Source organism: Lissotriton helveticus, chromosome 5_1, assembly GCF_964261635.1.
Source record: "Lissotriton helveticus chromosome 5_1, aLisHel1.1, whole genome shotgun sequence".
NCBI classification, from domain to species: domain Eukaryota; kingdom Metazoa; phylum Chordata; class Amphibia; order Caudata; family Salamandridae; genus Lissotriton; species Lissotriton helveticus.
This window is the reverse complement of record NC_136065.1, coordinates 1876733592-1876748817: the sequence shown is the minus strand read 5'-3', so window position 1 is coordinate 1876748817 and position 15226 is coordinate 1876733592. Positions and strand designations below refer to the sequence as shown.

Genomic DNA, 15226 nt, shown 5'->3' with positions numbered 1-15226 from the left:
TGGGAGGCTATGTGCTTCCTGCTGCAGAGAGGACGAAGTAGAGGTGGTGGCAGGCAGATAAGTGCTTTAAAAAAAGAATTATTACTCCCCTTCCGTCCCCTCCCCTCCTTTCCCCCCAACCCCACCACTCACTACTTTATAGATCGCTGTATGGATTATTCGGCAAGCAGCTCACCTCTGCATACACTAGTAGGTAGTAATGTTGTTTTGGTGTGGTGAGGTTTTATTGATTAATGTGCGTCAAGGTCCGTGAGGCTTACTGAGATCTTCCGTTATGTCAGCCATTTGGGGGAGGAGGGTGGAAAGATCAAGAGGCCTGCACCGAGTTCGGATGGCGTCTCATTTGGTTCAGTACGAGCCATCTAATGGGCTCACCTTATTCTCTTCGGTGATTGACGTCCTATTCTTCCGTTTTCAGTTTCAGCCTTGCTCTGTGAATGGAGTTATAATAAGTTAATTGCCTCCTCAGATCAGAGCTGTAGGCTCACACCAACATCTTCCTCATGCTCCAAACCACGCTCCGGAGTCATTGATTGTTTTATTTGTATTTTTTAGGAGATGGAGATGTGTTGGGAGTTGCTTTGCTTACTATACATCCTCCCCAGAGTTCCAGGTCTCTTCAAGTGGACAGTTGGATTAAGAAGGGCTGAGCATAAAGATGCTGCTCTTGGTGGGGCCTTACCTGATTTACTTGTAACCTGATCTGAACCTAATAAACCTACATCTTTTATAGCCTATGAAACAACATCTTTGATTGTAACAGTTTCCTTCAACAAGTGACAGAATTAATGGCTGAAGTTAGCCAAGAGGAGAATTCTACGGTCGCCAATTCTGTGTCATCATAATTCATTTCAATCCTCTGACATTACAAACGCTCTGTAGGGGTTATTCCAGGACATCAGATGGCGACGTGGGTGTCAATTCATCCAGAGTTGAATGGTCATAAATTGGGACAAAGTGACATCACAGACCCTTGGACCTCTGAGGAACTCCCTTTAAGTTTCTGCCACTATCTGCATAACCCAAGACCAGGGTAAAAAGGAGTGATTGCAGTTGCTACCCTTTTCCACCACTAAGTCTATGGTTGGGAAACATAGCGTGGCCCAGGGTCAGGCAAGTCTGCACTTCATGAGCGTGGCCTTTACACTGTTATGATCTACAATAAACTGTTCTCTAACCACCCAGCTCCAGTCTTCTGTGAACGCATGCTAACCGGCATTCCTGCACTGCACAGATGGTATCAAGTGGAGAGAAGCCCATTGGGCCAATTACCAAGTGCAAGCTTTCATGGGAAATCTTGTGGGTTGCAGACAAATCAGATAGGCACCAATACAGGATTTGAAATAGGGAGAAATGTCTTGAATGCTAGCAATTCTTGTTATAAAACAGCTTGGCTGCCATTCAGCTATTTCCGCATATCTGTAAAGTGACCATGTTGCATGCTCGGTGGCTGCACTACTCGCTCATTGTCTATGGATACCTTCCTGCCTCTACTCCTTAATGCTTACTCTACATAGACCAATTACATTAACACAGTTTCTTTAAAACCAAATAGGGGATTCTATCGGGCACAACACTTCACCGATGACTCCACCACAGATGTTTTAAGGCACGCGCAAAGTGGCCAATCGACGTGGGCCACCATCTTCCAAGGGGACTGTTGGGAAAGTGATCTTTCTCTTTATTTGATCTCTGTCTAGTTTATTTCTCAATCTAAACTACTCTCCATCTCCGCCTACCACCATCTCTGACTATGTCTTTCTATCCTGTGTGAGCTTGAGAATTTTTTGGGCGTTGGGCTAGACATACTTCAACTGTTATTGTTTGACCATGTTCAAATTTAACAAATAATGTAGTATTGTTTGTAATCATGTGGGCTTGAATTAGTAAATGGGTAACGAAATTCAAATTCGTTCTGTACCTGGGCCACCAGAATTATGTATTGCCTATGGCCTCCAAAATCACTAAGATCACCTTGGACTCCACCATCAATTGCTACTGATGAAATACATGGCCTTTTTGCTTGGTGGTGGAGCGTAACAAGAGAGCTGACATGGCAAATTAAAGCTACTGATGTTTTGGCGAATGTAGAATATTTCATTCTTTTGTATATGGCATCAATTCATTCGGGCTTTCTTTTAATCATTGCGAAGTACCTAGTCGTGTCCTTTCCACAAGTGGTCTATCTAGTTTCTAGACATTTCTCTTGGGCAGGGCTTAGCCTGGAGATTTCTACCTCCAAGGGAGCCGGTGAGAGCTGCAACACTGCCACCTTGGGCCTCGATGGTTAGCAAATAGAGTGCTGTCTTGACCAAACTATACTGCCCCGCTGGCACCACCAATGCACTACTGCTAAAATCTCACAAACTTCTCTCCATTGTAACAATAAACAACAATAATAAGAAAAACTAGATTTTATTTAATGATTGTTTACTGCCACAGTCATGCATGTGCGCAGTGTTGAAAACAGGAGGCTTCACAGTTAGCCGACTGAACTGTACGTCTTTATTCTATCGACAAAATGTGAAGGCCTAACTAGGCCCCAGGGATTTGAGACCTGCACAATGAGCTCAGGAGCACGTTGTTAGCCCCAGAGGTTGAAGTGGGCAGGATCGGAGGGGCACAAAGTGCCCAAATCATTTTCATTTTTGATAAACCCTTCCCTATATTTAGTGAAAAGTCAACCATCCCAGGATGGTTAATTCCAATTGTTCAAATGCTTAAGCTGAAGCGTCACCCAGGGAGTCTCCTGTGTTGTGAAACCGACGCTGGGCAGACAGCTAAACAAGAAACAAGCCTTCTTGCCAAGGTGTCTGCTTGCCTGAAAGAAATACAAACGTGCGCCAGTGGTTAATCTGCAAATGTAAATGGTGCTTGGGAGTCGGTACTGGCTTAATTGATGGATACATATGGATGACAAAGATGTATTCTTTTTGAGTGGTAGTGCAAGGGAGCTGTGTAGTGTGTGCTTTTAGGGGGCAGTTATATACAAAAAATCATTACATACAGTCTGGGTATTACTAAAATCTATATTTTGGAAGCACCATTATATCTTGAACCTTTTTGCACAAACCGGTAGCAGTATATCTTATCATTTGTGTAACATAAGTTTAAAATAATGACTTACATATTCACAGTGCTGTCACAGGCAGGGACCTCGTAGCCTGTGACAAGTCACTTTTCTCCACTGCACCAAACAATATTTAATTCTGTCTCTCTCTGGCTACACAAAAGCCTTTGCAGTGCATTAACTAATAGAGGTTTCATAATATACTAAAGTGCATTTCCCAATGATTAACATGACATTTCAACATTTATTTTTCATTAAACTGCACATTATTTTATATATAGCTACCTTAAGATGAAAGACCAAAAAAATACAGAATATTTTGTTTTTTTAGCCACACCTTTAACTCCACCCCCTTTGCATGAAACATCACAGTTCCCATACTTTTTTAATGCACTTCAACCGCAGGTTAGCCCACTGAAGTAGCTTAATGCATACATGACAACACTCCCGAATAAGGCGGGAGACTACAGATTTGAAGGCTAGTCTCTCACCTCCCGATTCCAGCATGCAGAAACCTGATTCTGAGTTTTTAAAACAGTCAAAATAATTAAAGTGTTGATGCCTGCCACGCCCGCTCCAATCTCCCCCTGCAATAATTTTAACACTTTGTCCTTAAGTCTTTGTAATGGGGGGAATTAGAGCATGTAACTGGCCTTGACGTTTTATTTTTGGAAGTTTTAGATAGCGCAAACATAAAGAAAGTTTAGAACACCGTTTTTGTTTGCGCTATGTTATTAAACTGACAAAAATGAAATACAGATTGCCTGTAATCTAACATACCAACTAACCCGATTCAGGCAGATTGCCTCTGCTTCAATAACAGTCAGTGACGAAAATACTACATTCGCCAGACTACTTTTTTTCAATTTCCCACTTGCCTGCTTTAAAATGTTGGCATGCATGTTAATGGCAATAGAGAACCACATGAGAGCAGGACGCTAGTGAAGGGAATTACAAGCTAACGTGTTTTATCAATAAAACTCTCACAAGGGGAATCACATCAAAATAACATCGCCTCAACGTAGTTATACCAAACAAATTAATAGAAACCAAAATTAGTTACATACATATTTTTCTTTTATAAAACATATCCGAACCCATCTATTACGATAAATAGGATACTTTTATGTAAGCATGTCGGATGATGCATGCTATAATCGGTCATCACAGGTGTCTTAACATTTAGCATGATTGCATTTCGAATGGCAGCAAGTCAGCTAGTGAGTAACAAAAATATCAACAGCCCCATCTGCTGGCCAACGGCATATTTCATCTTCACACAGTGTTGTAGGTCAAAGCCTACCAGACAGAGCAGCTGTCTGGTTTGCTAAAGACATCTTGGGGACATTCAGAAAGTTGACCTAATGCATTCCATCCGTTCCTTACCATTGGCTTTGTGGTTTGTAAGTCACATTTTCTGGCTTTCTATTTGCTACTTTATTTCCTTTAGGCTATCCAGCACGAGTTCTTTCCTCCCATTGCTTAAACCTTATTTACTGTATTCTTCCACAAACTCGCTTTCAGTAAACAGGTCTTTAAATCTTGTACGCTACTGCATGACACTCCCCTTTACTCCTCTCAACGCCACGCAACTCTACTGTGCGCCACTCCATAACACTCCACTCTACTACACTTTACGACACTCCACTCCACACCAATCTTCTTTACCCTAGTAACTTTTAGCCATGCTGAACAGCAGCCACTATGGTGTACAACATTGCAAAAAATATTGGCAAAGCCAATAGCTCAGTGCATAGACTAAATCTATTGGCTCTCCCAATGCTTGTTTGAGAGTGTTCCGTAAACTATGATGTGCAAGGTTTTTGGGGTTGCATGAATCTTGATGTATGAGCTATATTTATTTATTTATTTTATTTTATAACACTTGTAAGGCGCACAGCTACCCACAAAGGGTTTCCCGGCGCCGGACCAGCAAAACACAAAACACAACTGGAAAGGGAACAATCAAAGCACTTATTTGTCGAACAACCAGGTTTTTACGCTTTTTCTAAATTTCATATAGCTTTCCTCCTTGCGTATATGAATAGGCAATGTATTCCACAAGGTTGGGCCCAAATAGGAAAAGGATCTCCCGCCCATTCTGGCCCGTTTGAACCTCGGTACCGCAAAGTTCGCTGCTGTGCATGAACGGAGACTGCGATTGGGGAGGTAGGGCTTGGCAAGGTCCTGAAGGTATTTGGGAGCAGTGCCAGCTTTGATTTTAAATAGGTAGTTCAGGGTTTTGAAACGAATCCGGTTTTCAACCCTGAGCCAATGCAGGTCCCTAAGATGTTTGGTGATCCTAGCGGATCTAGGGATTCTGCAGAGCAGTCTGGCCGCAGCGTTTTGCACCAGTTGCAGACGTTTTATTACTGCTTTGTTTGAGCCCAGGTACAAGATGTTACCGTAATCAAGCCGAGATGTCACTAAGGCATTGACTACGGTCTTCTGGGTAGTAGATGGTAGCATCCAGACAATTTTGCGTAGCCATTTAAGAATGGTAAAACATATGCCTGCCACTTTATTGGCTTGCTGAGTCATAGATAGACTGTCATCTATGATGACCCCAAGGTTTCTAACCTGAGAAGCTGGAGGTGGAAGTTTACCTAATGACGATGGCCAATGGGGATCACTCCAGAGGACTTTATTGTTCCCTAAGAGGAGGACCTCTGTTTTCTCCCCATTTAATATAAGTTGGTTAGCTGACATCCAACTAAATATTTCCTGGAGGCCTCTTTTTAATGCAGATGGAGCAGATGATTCAGATTTGGAAAGTGAAAACAGAATTTGAGAATCATCTGCATAGGTCATTAAGATGAGGCCAAAGTTTTCTGCCAGATTTGCCAATGGTCGTAGGTACAAATTAAAAAACAAAGGGCTCAGGATCGATCCCTGTGGTACACCATGAGGGGAGTAGAATACCTCAGAGCATGCCTCCGAAGAGGAGATCTGGAAAGTGCGGAGGGATAAGTATGATCTAATCCACTCCAGTGCTTTGCCCTCGACACCATTCTCCCCAAGCCTGCCAAGCAGTATGGAGTGAGAAATGGTGTCGAAGGCCGCACTTAGATCCAACAAGACCAATGCTACTGTTTGACCATCATCCATGAGCTCCCTGATCTTTTCTGTGACCCCGAGCAGGGCCGTCTCGGTGGAATGACCACTCCTAAACCCAGATTGGGACGAATGAAGAAGCTCGTTTTTTTCCACATAAGTTGAAAGTGACTTATGAATATGCCTCTCCAAAATTTTAGAAAAGGCAGGCAACAATGAAATTGGACGATAGTTGGCCAATATCCTAGGGTCTGCGGCCGGCTTTTTAAGTAGAGGACTGACCATAGCATGTTTCCATAGGGCAGGAACTATGGCCTGCTCTATGGAGGCGTTCAGTATCTCTGCTATGGAAGTCATGGCGGAGTCCTCTAATTTACTTATGATACTGATAGGAATAGGGTCACGTGGTGAGCCCGATTTGATTGATTTTAATAATTCCTTCAGTATATCCAGATTAATGGGAGGCCAAGCTTCAAGATGATAATTTCCTCTGGGGACTTGGGGGGTGTTATCTTGCTTGTATGTAATCGTGCTGTCCTTTTTAATATTAGAGACAATATTCTCAATCTTTTCGGTGAAAAAAGAAGCCAAGTCCTGGCATTGCTGGGTATTGAGAGGGGTAGGTTCCGCTCTTGAATTTTCACCAGTCAACTCTTTAACAGTATTAAAGAGAGTCTGGGATTTATTTACGGCCATGTTAATAGTAGTGGTAACATAGCATGCTTTAGCTTTCATGCAAGCTGAATGATAGCTATTTCTGGCCTTTCGGTAAACTTCTTTTTGATGAAGTTCATAGTTTTTACGCCACTGCCTCTCCAGAGTCTTGCATGTGGATTTTTCTTTCTTGAGAGCTTCTGTGAACCAGGGGGCGAGAGGGCGATGTGCTTTTCCTTTACAACGGGATAGGGGCAGGCAGGTATCCACTGCGCCAGTTAACCATGTTTGTGTAGACTCTGCTATGCTTTCCATATCTCCATCTAAACATGGGTGATCTTTCTGCAAAGCATTGTTGAGATCCTCCAAGTTTAGGGATTTCCAATTTCTCCTAAGAGATTCTGAAGGAGTCGTAACAGGACATTTGATAGATTTAAGTGAGATAGCGAAACGCAATAGGTAATGGTCTGACCAGAGAACAGGAGTAGTGTTGAGCCATGAGAGTTCTTTCATATTTGATATGATAGGGTCTAACAAATGTCCAGCTTTGTGAGTTGGACCCCTATTACGTAAAGTCATATCTAAAACCATGAAGTCGTCTATTAAGTTTTTGCAGGTCTTGTTGTTGTCATCTTCTAAATGAAGATTCAAATCCCCAAGTACAGTAAAATTTTGAGCATTCAGATGTTGCGGTAGGATAAAATGTACCAAATTCTCTGACCAAGATGGATTATTTACTGGCGGTCGATAGATCAGTAGGCCAGAGAAAGTAAAATTAGGACTGAGGGTAATTTTAAATGATGCCGCTTCACAGTTAGGAATGTCTGCAGATTCAAAATTGCACACAAAATCTCTACTGTGAATAATCGCAATACCCCCTCCTGTTTGGCCTAACCGATCCTTCCTTACAATAGCATAGCTTGGGGGGAGGGCAGTTGCAACGTCTGGACCTGATCCGTCATGAAGCCACGTCTCAGTTAGGAATATGGCAATGGGCTTTTTTTCATTCAAAAGATGAAAAATATCTAATTTGTGTTGTGGAAGTGAGCGACAGTTTACCAAGTAAAAACTGAAATTGTTAGGACTCTCTCCCTGCTGGTAAGGTTTAAAAACAGTACCCTGGGGGGTGTCAGAATAGGGCTGATAATTAGTCAGAGAAAGGGTACATTCAGGGCATGTTTGTACACCAGCTAATAGCGGATTCAGGGTTATGCAATTATCATGGTTATTGGGGCGTACCGCCCTAAGTTGGGCATCTGTTAGCATACCTGATACCGAAGGGGCAGAGATTTGTGCCCTATGTCCCGGCCTGGCCCGGACGGGCACAGACGGGCTGACTCTGGCTGGACTCCGGCGAAGACGAGGCGCGTCCGCTCAAAACGCGTCCGCTATCGCGGAGAAGGACTGTTTCCTTTTATCTGTGAGACTAGAGCGCTCTCACCGCTCTGTCCCGCCCTAAGATGGCCGCCACTGAATTCCCTGGTGCTCGGTGCCTTGCCCTAGATCGGCAGGTATCGAGCGAGTGAGTGCAAGAGGTGATTGCAGGTCTGCGCAAGGTATGCTGTCTGCTATTTCGTGATTTTTACACAACACAAGTTCAAAGTATTAAAATCATACACTTTTAAAATTATTCCGATTCGAGTGAAAGTATCAAAGAAATTATCCCCTAGCGTTGTATTAGGCAGTAGAGTAGCACGCTGCCTGTGTGCTCGCCAAAATCGCAAGACACTGACTGAGGGCACCTTTTATCTGGGAGACTAGAGCGCTCTCACCGCTCTGTCCCGCCCTAAGATGGCCGCCACTGAAGTCCCTGGTGCTCGGTGCCTTGCCCTAGATCGGCAGGTATCGAGCGAGTGAGTGCAAGAGGTGATTGCAGGTCTGCGCAAGGTATGCTGTCTGCTATTTCGTGATTTTTACACAACACAAGTTCAAAGTATTAAAATCATACACTTTTAAAATTATTCCGATTCGAGTGAAAGTAGCAAAGAAATTATCCCCTAGCGTTGTATTAGGCAGTAGAGTAGCACGCTGCCTGTGTGCTCGCAAAAATCGCAAGACACTGACTGAGGGCACCTTTTATCTGGGAGACTAGAGCGCTCTCACCGCTCTGTCCCGCCCTAAGATGGTCGCCACTGAAGTCCCTGGTGCTCAGTGCCTTGCCCTAGATCGGCAGGTATCGAGCGAGTGAGTGCAAGAGGTGATTGCAGGTCTGCGCAAGGTATGCTGTCTGCTATTTCGTGATTTTTACACAACACAAGTTCAAAGTATTAAAATCATACACTTTTAAAATTATTCCGATTCGAGTGAAAGTAGCAAAGAAATTATCCCCTAGCGTTGTATTAGGCAGTAGAGTAGCACGCTGCCTGTGTGCTCGCCAAAATCGCAAGACACTGACTGAGGGCACCTTTTATCTGGGAGACTAGAGCGCTCTCACCGCTATGTCCCGCCCTAAGATGGCCGCCACTGAAGTCCCTGGTGCTCGGTGCCTTGCCCTAGATCGGCAGGTATCGAGCGAGTGAGTGCAAGAGGTGATTGCAGGTCTGCGCAAGGTATGCTGTCTGCTATTTCGTGATTTTTACACAACACAAGTTCAAAGTATTAAAATCATACACTTTTAAAATTATTCCGATTCGAGTGAAAGTAGCAAAGAAATTATCCCCTAGCGTTGTATTAGGCAGTAGAGTAGCACGCTGCCTGTGTGCTCGCCAAAATCGCAAGACACTGACTGAGGGCACCTTTTATCTGGGAGACTAGAGCGCTCTCACCGCTCTGTCCCGCCCTAAGATGGCCGCCACTGAAGTCCCTGGTGCTCAGTGCCTTGCCCTAGATCGGCAGGTATCGAGCGAGTGAGTGCAAGAGGTGATTGCAGGTCTGCGCAAGGTATGCTGTCTGCTATTTCGTGATTTTTACACAACACAAGTTCAAAGTATTAAAATCATACACTTTTAAAATTATTCCGATTCGAGTGAAAGTAGCAAAGAAATTATCCCCAAGCGTTGTATTAGGCAGTAGAGTAGCACGCTGCCTGTGTGCTCGCCAAAATCGCAAGACACTGACTGAGGGCACCTTTTATCTGGGAGACTAGAGCGCTCTCACCGCTCTGTCCCGCCCTAAGATGGCCGCCACTGAAGTCCCTGGTGCTCGGTGCCTTGCCCTAGATCGGCAGGTATCGAGCGAGTGAGTGCAAGAGGTGATTGCAGGTCTGCGCAAGGTATGCTGTCTGCTATTTCGTGATTTTTACACAACACAAGTTCAAAGTATAGAATAGAATGATACTAGGGCAGGACAAATAGAAGTTGGCAGCAAGTGAAGGATTCGAACTAGCAGTTGGTATCTCACTGATTTGGATTCTTTCTGTAGCACTGTATTTTTTACCTCCTTTACTAGTAGCATTTAAGCATAGGCAGAGGTCATTCAAAATGCCTCCTTTTACAGATTTAGTTCAGGGAAGTTGGGGTTTGGCGGAGAATTTAGGTGGAAAAAGGAATTCTCAAAAACTGTGGCTAGGTTCTTCAAAAATGAAACAACACTCTGCCTATCATCCGCTTTCAAAAATTCTGATTTTATTTGCCTAGGTATCGCATCAGCCACCAGCTCGAGAAAGGAAAATATAAGCAATATATGGCTGAATACATAACCTAGCAAGAAAGCGAAAAATCCCACTACTTCACGCAAAAAATTGAAGCTGCAGAAAATTCAGTAAAACAACATTTCCAAACCGTAAATAAACAGACCTCCAGCCCCAGCAATAATTTAGCAGCAAGTAGCCAATTGTTTTGTAAAACTCAGGTTCTTCTTTAATAAGACATCTTCTCTGAAGGGAATTGCCCCCTTCCCCACCCATCCGAAGACTGATACCTTCCTGCTGCCTTTATCCTATTCAATCTATCGGCAACGCTCAATAGTCAACCACGAGCTGCTGATTGGCTGTCTCCACAACATCGGATTCGGAGTGGCCACATTGGCCCTTTTAAGATCTTTTCTTCTTGGACGAGAACAATCAGTTGCACTTAATTAAATCATATCTGAACCAATCTTGCAGCCTTGCAGGGTAACTTAGGGATCCTCGCTAAGCCTCACGTTATTTAACATGTATGTTACAGGTTTGGCTGATCTAATCAGATCGTTTGGAATTTCACTCAAGTCTTACGCGAATGACATGCAGATCGTCGTCTCCTTGTCCAACAGTGAGCAGGACACAGGCCTCCGATTCTATGAATGATTGTGCAGGCAGTGACTGGATGGCTAACAACTGCCTGAAATTAAACTCTGAGAAAACAGAGGTCATATTGTTTGGAAACCAGGTTTCATTTGGTCTCCGTCCTGGTGGGGACAAGTGTTGGGCAATCTTGCAAACTAAACTTTGGTGTCGAGGTTAAAGCAGTCACGTCCTTCTTCCTGATTCTGAGGACAATAAAAAATATCCTTCCCTACATCCCACCTGACTTACAGAAAACAGTAGTCACATCCTTGGTTCTTTCGAAAATAGACTACTGCAATGGCCTATACACAAACATGCAACAGCAATATGTGAACAAACTGCAAACCCAGCAAAATGCAGCGGCACAGTTGCTGTTAGGGATCCAAAATGTAAATCCGCCTCCAATGCAATAAAAATAATTGCACTGTCTGCCAGTCAGGCAAAGAATTGTCTTTAAGGCCCTCTGCATTGCCTAAACCTTCTGCATGAGATAGGGCCATATTATCTGAAAAACAACTACAAATTGTACTAACCAGCAAGGACTTTGTTGTCCTCCGCTGCTAAAAACGCAATATTCCCGAAGTTCAAAAGTTTCTCTTGGAGAGGAAGAAACTTTGTAATTTGTTCATCCAAACTTGGAATACCTTACCTGTGCATATCAAATGTATGAATAACCTGCTCTCTTTAAGAAAAGCTTTAAAAACATGGCTATTTGGCTTTCAGTGAGCTTCTTTCGCAACAGGTTCAGTAGAACTAGCACCAAGACACCTTCGGGTATTCGTGCGCTTTGCAATAAATTTAGCATAACAATTGTATTTTCAAATCCCATATTTGAATGCGTTTATCAAGCATGCAGTGACCACCTTCCAAAATAAGAAAATCTTTGATATGGCAATGTTGCAATTCAATACATAAAATGTGCACGATTCATATTCTGCAGCTACCTCTCTGTGATTGCCAGTCAAGAGGAACTGCTCTAGATTTAACACTGGAAAAAGCAACCTTGTGCGAAACACGTATCTGCTGCCAAAAAAATTATGAAAAGTAATAAATAAATGGTTATCTGGAATAGAATGCCAAATTGTATTCCCATGGTTTTTGTACACATCGTGTTGACTTTCCAAGCTCATTGGGACAGAAATGAGCCAATGGGACTCAATAAAAGGACTAAATAAAAGCGTGTGTTCAGTCAATAATGGACCATTAGTCTGTACATTTCGTTCTAACATTCGGTTCAGACATCTCCTAATTAAATTGTGGACCAAACATTGACCACTTACCTTCTGAAGGAGCTTTGTGGATTTCTGCAGTTTATCGACAGCTTCAACATGTTCTTCTGGGCCGGTTCTGAAATGGAAATATAGGTCTTAAAGAATACAAATGTTCAGTAAAATGGGGTGGTAGTAAACACGAATGTAGGTTCTCATGCACCAGTAGACTTGACAATATCAATATACTATAGTCACCAATGACATTGGTCTTGTGCTCTCAGCAGCTACATTTTAAAACGATCAACCTCTTCTAAAACAAAATTCAGAAAAGATAAAAAAAATGACGTATTTAAGATTGTAGACTAAGTCAAAGTTGTCACAACATCGTAACTATCAGTTCTGATTGAGATTTATGAGGATCATCATTTTACTCTTAACTGTGTCCTGTTTCGTCATGTCACTGCTTCCTCAGGACTCAAGTCACTAAATCATGAGGTAAGCAAACTGAATACGTTTTATAAATACCTAATCCATAACGAGCCCACACACGAGCTTGGTAGGAATGAGGACTGCTTGGGAGAATATTTTGGTACTGGTAAATCTGCACATGCATGAAGGAATTGTAAATAATTACTACACACCAGTCATAACCAGCCAGAAATATCAGGTTGTAAGCTCTTGACAACTGAAACAAGGTTAGAGTCTTTTAAGAAAAAAATTAAGTTGTAAGGGTCATTATGCAAAAGCACGTCTTCTTGACATAATTCGATGTACAGGCCTTTCAAAAATGTTCAAAAGCTAGTGTAAACTCCACTGTTATTGGCTCTCTCCTGATATACTGTGAAATATTCAACAGGAATGCACCACTAGTCTTCTATGAAATGCATGTGATCCAGTTACTAGGGCACTAACTGTATGCCACTGAATACATTTAATGATTTTTTTTAAAAAAAGATTATGAATTTCAGATACAGATTACATAGAGTTTTTAGGAAATATCAGTGGCGTACTTGAGAAGAGAAGTTAGTGCCTTTTCTGTGGCATGGCTGCGCCCCACATAGTTCAGCATCCGGTTTCCTGCTAGGAATGTCAGGTTGGTTTTGTTCTTTTTACCTTTCTCAGTTCCAAGGAGTTTAATAACCTGAAACAAGACAACAGGGCAACTGCATCAGAGAGTAAAGAATGTTCCCACCAACGTGAGGCAAGGAAAACAACTTGACCATTCAATGTACACCAACACAGCAAGCTTACAGAAGTCTACACAGAATCAAATGAGTCTAGTAACACAGTTTCCCTAGCGAGCTATGGAAAGAAAAAGCACCAAGAGGTTAATCAGAAATGCTGAGCGACACACTAGTCATTAAATCAAAAAAAGCCACAATTTATTCAAATTACAAGGCAAGTATACTCTCAGGTGTTCTTTCCAATTTAAAAATAGCAGACCAATCCCAGACCGTGAGCAACTCTGAGGTCCCTTGATAAAAGTAGAGCATCACAATTATGTAGCATTAAAATATTTGCTCTATATTTAAGTCAATTAAGCGCCTAAAGTTAAAATTATATGTGGTCAGATAATTTAAACTCTAATGGGAACACAGGGGTTGTTTAAACGCTTGCTAAAAATGGGCACAAATGTTTCTTTCCACTTGTTTTTAGGACTTGGCAACAGACAGCTTTAATTGAATATGTTGTATGTTGAAGACATTACATATACATAAGGTGGGCTTTAGGTCAGCCCTTGCTTGTGATTGGGTGGCTTCATTATCTATCTCACTTCCCTGCTCTTGAGCCAATGCCTTTTATCCCCATTCTTCTTTTTGTCTCACCGAGGAGCATTTTGATCACCATGTTTTGATTTGCTGATGTATTCTTCCACTGCTGGCGTCAGATCTTGCACAGCACTGCATTTAGATGACTATTTAATTTATTGCCCTCTTTCCTCTAGCATCTTTCTCCCTCTCGATTACTCTTCATCCTCCTTTTCTTTTAACCCACCTCCCAGCAACGCCCTCTTGCTTGTTTTTTGCACCTGACCATACTATCAACAAAACTGTATCTTGGGGCCATTCCAATTTAGCCGCATACGCATGCATGTTGGTCTTCTTCAAATTACTCTTTTTTTATTTTAACAAATTCCATTCAAAGATGGCCACCACAAATGAGCATGCATCTATCTGGTTACCTTCGATAAAGGATTAAAAAAATAAATAAAACAAAGGCCATTTGAAATACCTGCTACTGGTGCATTATTAGTAGCCATCTTTGAACTTGGTTTCTTAAAATATTACAAAATGCTTTCAAAGATCGCAGCAGTGAATGCTTATGCCTCCACGGGGACCATCTTTGAGTGCATTTTGTTACATTCAACCAAATCCTATCCAAAGATGGCCATTGCAGATGAATGCACATTTGCAGCGGCTATTTAAAATTTTAAAAAAAACATTGACAATAAATGTTACAGCCAAGACCGCTTAGCTTTTGCCAATACTTGTTTTTTTTGCAAGTCTTTACATGCTGAGAGAAAATAATTTTACTTCCATATAATATACAATGTGATTAACCAATAGCTTCTAGATGATAATAATTCAGTGTAGAATTGTGAAAAATGTATTAAAACATTACGCCTAATATTTATTTTGTAATTTCTTTTTAAGAATGCGCTGATGCAAAACCTCTCCAGTGCAAATTCTATTAGCATTAGGTGTCTTCTGAGTTTATGACCTGGTGTACAGATAGATGCAAAAAATAGGAATAACACATGCAAAAGTTATTTGAGTTTGTTTTACATGTTACTTCTGTATTAGTTTTATTTTGTGCTCCTTGTTCATACCAGCATATATTTTTGAGCTAACGAGGAGCGGTGCTCTTTTTTAATCTCAAAGGTTTTTCGATCGCTGCTACCACTAACTACGGATTAGGAACAAATACTTATGTGTTACCATCATCTTTAAATGGTGGTACTAAAATCGTAAAACCTTCGAGAGTAAACGGAGCTCAGCTCTAAAATAGCACAAAATTTCTGCATGGAGACTGGCT

General features: G+C 42.0%; 1 protein-coding gene across 2 annotated transcripts in view; it reads right to left on the bottom strand.

Annotated features, from left to right (window-relative positions):
* AARSD1 (alanyl-tRNA synthetase domain containing 1) overlaps window positions 1–15226 on the bottom strand; it is a 312550-nt gene that overhangs the window by 45718 nt on the left and 251606 nt on the right. For both annotated transcript variants that reach the window (XM_078645329.1, XM_078645328.1), the window contains 2 exons: window positions 13201–13331; window positions 12260–12326 (listed from right to left, as the gene is read on the bottom strand). In XM_078645329.1, the coding sequence (XP_078501455.1) occupies window positions 12260–12326; window positions 13201–13331 (198 nt within the window). The remainder of the gene's footprint in view (window positions 1–12259; window positions 12327–13200; window positions 13332–15226) is intronic.